The 11,486-nt window shown below is 37.3% G+C and overlaps 1 protein-coding gene across 1 annotated transcript; it reads left to right on the top strand.

Annotated features, from left to right (window-relative positions):
* The first annotated feature begins 246 nt into the window (after positions 1 to 246).
* rgs16 (regulator of G protein signaling 16) lies at positions 247 to 2,176 on the top strand. The gene is made up of 5 exons (XM_036570685.1): positions 247 to 353; positions 564 to 644; positions 757 to 818; positions 1,130 to 1,296; positions 1,427 to 2,176. The coding sequence occupies exons 1-5, from the start codon at positions 310 to 312 to the stop codon at positions 1,628 to 1,630; spliced, it is 558 nt and encodes a 185-aa protein (XP_036426578.1). The 5' UTR covers positions 247 to 309; the 3' UTR covers positions 1,631 to 2,176.
* The last annotated feature ends 9,310 nt before the right edge of the window (positions 2,177 to 11,486 follow it).

The raw sequence follows: 11,486 nt of genomic DNA, 5'->3' as shown, positions 1-11,486 counted from the left end.
CCCCTCTTCAATCTCTAGGCCAGTGTGTAAACAGTGTTGGAGCACAAAAAAAGGCACCATCACAATTAGTCTCGGCAATTCCCATTTCCCTATTTTCTCCTTTTTCAACACACACACACAAACACAGCATACGCTCTCAGGGATAAGGGCAGAGAAAGAACTGGAGCGTGATTGGCCAAAAGGATGGATGATGCTTTCCCTTCTGCACTATATAAACCCCCTCCTACCGCTCTATAACCAGACTGCTGATAAACTCTCACAAAAGGAGACACTATTCACAGGATATTTATCTCTTCTTTTGGGCTTACAATGTGCAGAGGACTAGCAGCACTACCAAATACTTGCCTGGAAAGGTAAAGATTTCTGTAGTTGTCTGTGAGCTAGTTTATTTGTTAGGACTAGTTCACAGTATATGATGTATTTATTACTTTTGTACACTTTAAAATTGATCTTTTTATTGTCATGTAAATAAATCAGTACGACAAGATTTTGGTATGACATTTCTGTGTTATATAAGACAATGAAAATGTATGTGTCTAAAGAATTTTATATGCGCATCACAGGGCTAAAGGATTAAAAGCACGCATGAGCAGCTTTCTGGACTGGAGGCTGCTGTGCTATGCCTACAAATTGAGAAAACCAAGGTACAGTTACATTCTGCACATGATATTTATTCCATGTATCTTACATAAAGACAAAGCTAACATTTATACAGGCTATGCCACAGCACTAACCAGACAATGTCTTCTTTTGCAGACTGACTTTGGAGGAATGCTTGAGGTGGAAAGAATCTTTTGACAAGCTACTGTCCAGCAAACGTAAGTATGATATGCAAATAAATGCACACTACCTACAGAAATAATTCTTAAAAAAAAAGATTTTTTGATGCTAGAAAAACTGTGCAGATTAAAGGACCTTAAAGCATTGTGCCTTAGCAATGACATTCTGTGTTAAGACAGAGCTAAAATAGGATGAGTAGAATGTGCAATGGAGTGTGGGTAAAAATCTAATCATAGTAATGGGGTTGCAGTGCACAGATGTGTCTGTACTGTGCTGTCTAATATGTGTGGGATGCACTAAGCTGATGCAGCATGTTACACAAGTAATCTCTTTCTCCCCCCTCCATCAGATGGACTATATGCCTTTAGAGCTTTTCTGGTGTCTGAATTCAGTGAGGAGAACATTGCCTTCTACCTGGCCTGCGAGGACTACAGAAGCACAAAGTCTGCAGCCAAGCTCTGCTCCAAAGCCCAGAGGATTTACAATGAGTTTATCGGAAGTGAAGCACCAAGAGAGGTGAGGAACGCTCACGCAAAATTCATTCTTCCACAAATTTCCTAGCAGTGGGGCTTGTAGCTGAATGTATATTTCATGCACAATGCCAGGATGGATTAAACTCACTTTGCTTCTTCCTCCTCTCTTCCAGGTTAACATCGACCATGAGACTCGAGACATTACCCAAGCCAATGTGAAGAGCCCAACTCCAACCTGCTTCGATCTAGCACAGTACCGGATCTACATCCTGATGGAGAAAGACTGCTACCCGCGTTTCCTGCGGTCATCCGCCTACAGAGATTTAGTCAGCCAGTTGACCAAGAAGAACACCAAGGCTGCCACGAAAAAAGCCTGAAAGACCTTAGCCACCAGGAGCCTAAAAGAAGAATAATAGAAAGAGGTGATGTCATGAAAGAGGTGTCCGTCTGATGAAGAAAAGGGCCAGACAGGGAGTTGTGGTGGTCATTACAGATCCTAAACAGGGAGAGCAGGCCTGTAGTGAATAAAGACGACGACGGCAGCTCAAGGTTATAAAGAGTAGCAGGATGGAGTGGAAGAAGACTACCATTCTACCACAATTGTGTAAATGGATTTGAAAAAAGTTGAGGAGAAGACCGTGTAGCATCTACATCACAATCAAAGAAGATATGCTGATGGAACTGTCCCATCTCGCATATGCAAATAAGCTTGTTAAGATTTTTCTGTTAACACTGCCATTTTTAACAGGGAGTTCTGTTAAACTATATTTATTTATTTATTTATTTCCTTTTTCACTTGCAAACTGCCAGTACACTGCTGTGATTCTTAAAAAAAACACTCTTTCTTGAGAGGATGCGTGCAATATTTTCTTTTGAACTTGCTGTACTCTATCAAAAACAATTTAATAAAATTTCAATTCAGATATTGTCATGACATTTTGCATTTTTGCAGCATGAAAAACATACAGGTCACACAAACAAACATCAACTACACAAGAAAGTAAAGGTGAAACTGAGACATATGCAATTAAGTTTGGTAAAGCCTATATATTCTATCCACGCTATTTCTATCTTCTTTGAAGCCACACAGAAGTACATGAGTAATTTTACTGCAATGTGAGACACCATACCAGACATTTCACCCTGTGGTAAACAAGCTCGTAATGACGGAGCAGCTACCTTCTTTCATATTAAATCTCCACTGCTCAGTGGCAGAATAGATCATACAGTGTGGGTTTACAGAGTCACCAAGGCAACTGTTTGGGTCTGGTTTCCAAAGCAGAGAACAGACCATTTCCTCACTTCTCTTCTCAGCCTTCCCTCATACAGACATCAGTGAGAAAACTAGTGATTGAATGCTAATTCTTGGAAACAGGAAATCCATTTGATAAGGTATTTGCGTATTTGAAAGCACAATAACAAAGGCTTGCTTGTATCTGTGTTTGCTCAAACAATAACTCACCAGTAATTAAAGAAATAAAGCTGTCATTTCCAGGGTTTGTCTATAAGCAAACATGTCATGAAGAGATCATCAAACTGAGTTTGTAAACCGACTTTTTATGCATGGACTGAGTCCAATTATCACAACAGTGATTGATCACATCATCAATTTGAAGAATTAATCATTTTAACAATAATGTTAGTTCTGTCTACAACAGCCATACAACATGGATAAAATGCTTAGACATTACTAATCAGTATCTGTGAATATTTCAATTTCATCAGCAAAGAGCACAGCGACAGATGGTGCAGTGGACATAGTTGTAATATTCAGCCTTCACCACAATGAGAACAATGAGAGCAGTCTATGGCCTAGATGCCATGTGTATTATATGTAGGTTTCAACCAGCAGTTCAGATGTTCCAGTAGATTACACTGTATACACATCTTCGAAAAGCCAGAATGGTAATTCGTCATTTTGGTAATTTGATCACTGACAGAATGACTTTAAATATGATAAAACAGAATGTCTGAGCTAACAGTTATGTAAGGCATGTAAAACAGGAGTTACAGGTGCATTTTAAACACAACAGTAACCAGTTGAACAAGCTGAACATAAATTAGAAACTAAGTTAGAGTGTAAAGACTAAGTCCTAAACCACACCGAGAGTAGTTAGTTTAAGCCCTTAAAATCCAAGTCTTATTGCATACTAAGACTTATTATTCAGTAACTATAAGGGATTTCAGTTGCACCATAAACACTTAAGGTAACCAGTAGTGTGTAAATTAGATAAAAAATTGCTGCACAGCATGATTTTCACCATCTGCAGCCAATCACTAACACTATTCTCCATAGACAGTGGATTCTACAGTCATGATCTTGACATAGTAAGGTGAATAACATTCATCTTGTAGTATTATATAGATAAGTTAATTCTGGTAAAGTATGGCTGAGATGGGCATTTCAAGCTATTTTATAGTCAAGCATTCGAAGGAGTAGAATAACCAATAACTCAAAAATTAGAAGAGAGCAGTCTGACAAGCATATGAAATTTAGAAACTGCTTTTATTTCTGTTATTAGCATGTAACAACAGGAACAGTTTTTATATGGGAAGTTAGGCTGTTAAAAAAATAAATGATCACTGTATAGCCTATGTTGAAAAATTACCCTAACTTCTGTTTAACCTAAGAGCTACTCACCAGCAGCAAGTAGTTTCTCTGGACACTGTCACAATAAGTCTTTTGGTGCAAGATATATTCATTGGTTTAAAAAAAAAAAAAGTTTTTGAAGTTTATAGGATGCTGAAAAGTTATTCAAGAATTTTGTTTGAAGGCACTGAGCCACTTTTTCTCACGGCTCTGTTTTGCTTCAGCACCACTGTTGACAACCATGATTGGTCAGAGAGTTCATACAGCCGGCAAAAGATTACAAAAATCAAACAGAGCGCAAATGAAATAATGTTGCATTTTCACTGTCTGAAAAATTGCATTTGGTGTGTAAAATATTATCAGTTACATATGTGCTTAAAGTAATTTATTGTCATTTGAATAAATCAAAAGGGGAAAAAAAAAAAACATGTTTGGTGTAAAGGCCATTAGACCGGCTATCATCTCTAACTAATTTTCTCAGCTAGAAGATCAAATAGCTGTTGATATCTTCTTGCTTTTCAGTTTCTTTAGATATGAGATAATCTACTTGTTTGTGTCCATCTTTCTACTACAAGAAGACAACTCAAAATGTGGGTCTGAAAGGATGTGTAGCTGTAGCTGAGAAAAGGAAATAGACCAACAAAAAAAAAAGAAAATCTGCAAATCAAACAAAGAAGCTGACTGCATTCTCACCCTAGAATCCACAACTCAACATGGCTGAATGTGTTTGAGATTACTTGGATTGAATGAAGCAGAACATGCAACTAGCTTCTAAGACTGAATTTTGGAGGTGTGGAAAAACTGAAAGTCTCCTGAAAATAATGAAAAGTGTAATAAAGGCAAAGATGGACACTACATACTGAAAGATTTATAGTACTTTTAGTTGTTATTGCTTTTATGTAATTTATGTTTTCTGCTTTTTTCTAATGCTGAAAAATAAACAACTTGTACTTAATGGGCATTTTGACTAGAAATTAAATACACAAAAAATAGTACAGTATGATCAAACAGTTACGCCATTGTTCCATCTTTCCAAACATTTGCGCACCTTCACTTGCTTATAATGAAAATGCAATATCATTGAGGTAAGTCATTCCCTAAAACGTTAGCAAAAACACAGGATTGAGTACTTTCTATCCAGCAAGAATTTCAAAATGAATCCTAGTCTGACAAGCCCTGGCCTGCAAGTATCTCATTATCTGTAACATGAAATAACTGACAGCACTATAAGGACGAGTTAAATATGGTGGAGGATTCAATTCCTTTGTTTCCTTTTGCTTTTTATTTCATACACAAGGATGTACAGAGAGACTTTGAAATACAGAACTCTGCACTTGAAGACCACTTGCCACTAATAAAATGAAGAACATGTAAAAGACAAAGAAATTGTTCAATTAAAAAAAAAGACAATGCCAATGGAATGTGTTAACACCTTAAAATCCCAGGCCTATTACATTCTAAGGCTTACTACTGAGTCACTACAGGGACTTCAGTGCAAACTTGTTGAGCTATTTTTAGGTTCCAGAAGTGTGTAATAAAAGTTAACTGAGTGTAATAGGTGTGAATGATCATTTTTATTCCAGATTTTCTTTTATTTTCTGCAAGCTATGTTAGTCACTTAATACCATGATACTGCAAAACTGTAATAATTTCTGACTCAATCATCGTATCGTGTAGATATGTAGCACTCCTAGTCCTATTTACAGGGCCTGCAGCAGCCACAGAGACCAGATCTTTTCCTCTGACCGTATGTTGTACTGACTCCTGCCCAAATGTTGAGGAGAATTACTCCAAGTGTTCTGACTTAAAAATCACCCCTCTGCCTTAAAACTTTCATAACTGAGCCCCCATCTATTTATGTGGCAGTTAACCGAATAATTTGCAAGTACTGGAATCATCACCCACAGGACATTCAGTTCTCTCAGTAATTATTACTAAAAGATTTCAGGGTGTTTAAGGGATTGTTTTTTGTGAAGACAGCCTTTTTTTTTGTGGAACAACATTGCCTCCCAGTGGGTAATAAGCAATATAGCACCACCACCACAGAACAAACAGGCATTCCAAAAAAGGGCACTTTTTCACATAATGGTGTAATTTTGTAATTTCTATGATAATTGTATTTTTTTTTTTATTTGTTTCAGTATGTTAAACAATGTATGCCACAAATAAAACACAAAACCGTTTCAGTGATGCACAAAATGTAGCCGTGATAGACTACTATACTGCTACCAGTATGCTAGAGAATATACTTTAAGGTACTATTACTGTTCTATAAATCGCTTAATGGTATAGAACTTGCATATTTATCTGATGTGCTGCAGCAATATGCAAGCAGAACTCTCAGACCATTAGGAACTAGTCAGTTAGTTTTGCCTAACGTAAGACTAAATATGGAGAAGCAGTGTTTAGCTCTTGTGCTGCTCTAAAATAGAACCTCTCTGTTGACAGAGAGCATTAGACACATTGAAATCCAGGCTGAAAATATTCCTAATTAAGCAGACTTTCAGCTCAGTTTAAAATAGTTAGCTCTACTGCACGTCTTGGCACTTTATTATCCTCATTTAATTTTTAATTTGATTTTAATTTAATGATTAACTTCTCTTTTAAAATCTATTGTTTTAATCAAGTTTTAATTGTTTTTAATTTCTATGTGTGTTCCATTTTAATTATAATTTAAGTTATCTTTGTATTTTATCATTTATAAAGCACTTTGAATGACTGCAGTGCATGAATAGCGCTACATAAATAAACTTGCCTTGCCTCAATGTATCGCAAGCACTATACTCTGTTTCATCTGTCCAGATCTGTCAGCATAAAACTCAAGACAACATCTGAAATATTAACAATAGTTTACATTAACTAAGTGTATAGTCGCCGTACTAGCAATCCCAAAGCTAGTTACCTTGAGTGTCTGCCTACCAAGTGATAACGATCATGTGGGCCTAACTAATACACAAAAAAGAACATATATAAATCTATATAAACTACATAAACTGGAGGACACTTTCTGCTGGCTTGAAGCATAATGGAAGAAGATCCATGTTAATTTGACAACTTCTCAAAGTTTTGAATGCCTAAACGCCCAGTGTGGCAATGCAATGTAGAGTTGTATTGCATCAGGTAATTATTTTGTGCTGATTAGGATGGAGTCCAAATTTAGAACTTCTTTGGCAGTTTAACTTGACAAATGATTTTGTATACACAAGTCAATATACACCCACTAAGCACTTTATTAGGAACAATTATTCTGGGTAGGGCCTCACTTTGCTCTCAAAACTCTCATGCTTTGTGGCATGGATTCAAGATGATTCAGGTCCATGTTGACATGATTCATCATGCAGATTTTCGGGGGCACTTTCATGCTGCAAACCTCCTGTTCTACCACACCCCAAAGGTGATCGATTAGATTTAGATGCAGTGCAGGCCACGGACGAAAACTAAATTATAGCCATGTTCATGAAACCAGTTTAAGACGACTTTTGCTTTGTGACATGGTGCATTATTATACTGAAAGTAGCCATTATGAGACGGTAGAAGAGGTAAATTGTGTTGATGAATAAGATGGTACATTAGGTTAATGGATTCCATGAAGGGATGCACATGGTCAGCAACAATACTCAGGCTGTGGCATTCAAGTGATTGGTCTTAACGGGCCAAAGGTGTTCCAAGAAAACATTCCCTACGTCACTTCCACCAGGATTCTGGTACCTGTGGCTCTTCTTGCCCTCTTTTGCCTTGCTTGATTGCTATGTCATCCACACTCATGCTGCAATGAATAGCCTCACCTGGAAGCTCTAGTCTTATATTTCCAGTCTTAAAATAAATAGTTACTTAATAAAAAGTTTACCTTTACATTAGTCTTAAACACCTAACTCTCATGATTTGCAGTCAGTCCCTGCATAAACTCTTATTTCTGTATGCTATAAGCCTACAACATAGTTTTATGTTAAAAATAATTCCTTTTGGTCTTACAAGTGGCAATTCCTTACTTCTGACACTAGAGGGCAACAAAAATTACAAAAAACTGTTCTGTCAGTCAAGACACTTTGGAATTCAGTAAATACATTTGCCTAAAATTGCTACACCAAAAATATTCAAGCATGTGCGGTTTGATGGTTTATTTTAAAAAGAATGTTCTCAGTATTCCCACTGTCTCAAGTCTAAATGCTCTCACAGAACTTCGTACTTGACGTTCTCATTTGTAGTTTACTGGATATGTCACACACAATCAGTCAAGCTCAGAAATATACTAACAGTTCAAGAACTTTATAAAGCCAGTCCTCACCATTACATCAAGGCTGGAACAACTTAACATATTAGCCCTATTTCACACATTTAAACTGGTTACAATTAAATTCCATATTGGCTGAAAAGCCTTGCTGTTAACACAGAATTTAATCCATTTGAGTTTTTGTCTAATTGTTAATGTTGCAGAGAATTCAAGTATTCTGTTTTAGTGTTTTATTATGTTTTACCATGTGTTTATTTGCATTATCAAAAGGTGCTATACAGAAACCTCACCTAGGCTTTAGGCCTCACAAATATCAGTTAGCCCACAACAGCCAACAAAAGACCAGCAGCATTTAGGCCTTTGAGGAATCAACATATTGAATGGGTATCTCTCTTAATGCAATCAGTTACTCAGCATGAGATTTCCTGAATTACGGCCAATTAAAGTGGCCGTATAGTACATTGCATTTAAAGCACCTAGGTCTTTGATTTCATGGCTCAAGGCATCTTTTTCTACAGAAAAAAATGTCATTCTGTTGCACATCTCTTGGAATCTAATGGAAGAACTGCAATAAAAAAGGGAAGCAACTTTGTAAGTTCCTTCTCTTACGGGGCAAGCTTGAATGTAATTACAGTTTTCTCAACTGTCAGCTTAGGAATTGTACATTATCTGTCCCATCACATCACATCTCCTCATGACACTGTGCTCTGAGTTACGTCGCTCCCTCTTCCATGTCGCACATCTCCCATGTGCTACATTGTCATACCCATTAAGTTCCTTCTCTTACAGGACGATCTTGAACGTAATTACAGTTTTCTCAACTGTTTAAGACCTTTCCTCATTTGATGCACCATTTTTAAAAACTATACACAGATCTGAGCAAACCTCCAAATTTCCAATCCAATAGGACTCAAAAAACATATCTTCCACCAAACTGTGCCCGCAGATGGCACTGTGAAACACATACTACTGAACGCTGGTACAAAATGCTGAGATCAGTTCAAAATTCTACCATGAAAAACTCCAATGGAAATTAATAAAAGTGCCATGTTTTTTCAGAACAACCTACACATTTTGATGAATACTACTGAAAACTACATAAATTATTAATGAATAAATGTAATGAATGAGTAAACGTACACGATATTCAATTTCCAGTGTGATTTCTTTCATTATGTAGCAAGTTTTTCTATTTCTTGTTTTACATAGTTAAATACTATAACTATGTCTACAGTATTTTGCTTTGAGTGTGTGTTTTTCATTTATAGTACTTTTTACCATTCAATGTACAGCAAATGCATATATTGTACAGCTACGTATTGAGAAGAAGAATTTAACCAACATATCTCTCTCTTCTACTGCCTCCCCTTAAAATACTGGAATTACAGATTTTGTAATAAGCGTTACTACTGCTGCTGGTCTCTGACGTGAAATAATCCCATACCGGTCCATGCCGCTTCCTTCCGTTAAGATCCATCCACTGGCGGGTAAGTACAGTAGCACATCCGAAATTGCTTCGTGGTATCAGTATATTGCTGATACCAGTGCTGTATTATGTGCCAATAACAGTGGTGACACAATAACGGTGCAACACTACTCCATATCAACATATGTGCATACACCAAAAAACAATATGCCTCAAAGTCAGGGTGACAGATGATATCAAAGGGCTAATATGTTTAATAGGGAAAAGTCTGAAACAGCTGCTAAGCTTTCTGTTCTGTAACACATCTGTCAGAGGTTGACATGAATGTTTATATTAGCTAATAGAATTTGTGAGCCAACCAGCAACAGCGTTCATACAAAACAATTATAAGAAAGATTATGAATAACATTATTTACCATTGCTACTTTTGTCATCTGTTATGACCTGCATTAGGCAGAGTTATACTGTCCTTACATTAGAAGGTTATCATAATTTCCTTGTTTTTGGTCTTACAGTGATTTTTCATGTTTCTGACACTAGATGGCAACAAGCATCAAAAAAACAAATTGGTCAGTCAAGACTCAAGACAAGACTGGAATTCAGTTGGACCGCTCGGTATACCAAATAATTTTCAAACATGTGGTGCATGAGGATATATTTAAAAATGACAAAAAAAACAATTGTGTTCTTCCCACTATTTAACCAAGTATAGAAGTGTGAGAAACATGCCAATGTTTGCTTTTATAAAAACCAATAATTACATTAATTTTGTAACTGAAAAAATATATAACAATACATAGAGGACATTCTATACAGTCATACGTGTTTAATGCTGATTAATGCAGGCACTTCTTAAATTCAGCTGGGGATGACCTTTTGTGAGCAGGACACGGACACTCTTGAGTACAAACTGTTTGAGAAGATCCAACACTCCCTTGACACCCATAAAAACGAACATTCCAGGATGAGCTTAGGAATTGTACATTATCTGTCCCATCACATCACAACTCCTCATGACGCTGTGCTCTGAGATACTCCACTCCCTCTTCCATGTTACATATCTCCCATAACACTGTGTGTATGGTGTGCTACGTTTTCATACCCATTATGCAAAGCTCCCCCTGGGGGTCATATGTTCAAACAAATGGTGCTTTTGAGGATCACTAGTTTCATCAACCCAGGGCCCAAGGGACAGAATCTACTGCATCTTGCACTCCAAGCGTGGGAAAAGGCCTCTGCCGGTCCCCTGTGAATGGGGAAAACTGTGCTATCCACTGACCCTGCTCCTTTGGGCTTTGGAGCCTTGGTCTCCTATGGATTAAGGCTTTCAGAGTTTTATGCTCAATTTCCATCTCTAATTTCTGTTATGTCATCATACTGAACCACTGCCCCGGACAAGGTATGAATTCTTCACTGCTGACAGACCAATTGCATCAAAATGAGCGATTCAAGCTGACAAATATTTGGCTCATAGTTAAAGTTCCTGAATATGACATGCACAAATGATCAGTTACTTATCAGCTTTTTATCAACAAATATTTTGTTTTGTTTAAGGCTGCAACAACTGATCAACACCACTGAAAATCCCAAATAAAAAATTGCTGACAACAAATCTTATTGATTAGTCTGCTTGATGATATCTGCACTGCCCATTTACAACATTTGACTGAAAAAGGGAAATATACAGATGTCAGAGACAACCGTACAGAGTTGTACAGGACCTAAAGAGTCAAAAATACAGCAACATTTGACTTTAACTGTCTATAAAATGAAATGAACCTTTTAGCCAACTGTGTCCGAACACATCGGAATTAGACCTCCGCATTTAAACCATCCATGCAGTGAACCACCACATACACACTAGTGAACACACACACACACAGACACACACACACCTGGGGCCAGTGAGCACACTTGCCCGGAGCGGTGGGCAGCCCTATCCACGGCGCCCGGGGTGCAGTTGGGGGTTAGGTGCCTTGCTCAAGG

The sequence above is a fragment of the Colossoma macropomum genome, unplaced genomic scaffold (genome assembly GCF_904425465.1).
Source record: "Colossoma macropomum unplaced genomic scaffold, Colossoma_macropomum, whole genome shotgun sequence".
NCBI lineage: Eukaryota > Metazoa > Chordata > Actinopteri > Characiformes > Serrasalmidae > Colossoma > Colossoma macropomum.
The sequence above is the reverse complement of the archived record's forward strand: the minus strand, read 5'-3'. Positions and strand labels throughout refer to the sequence as shown.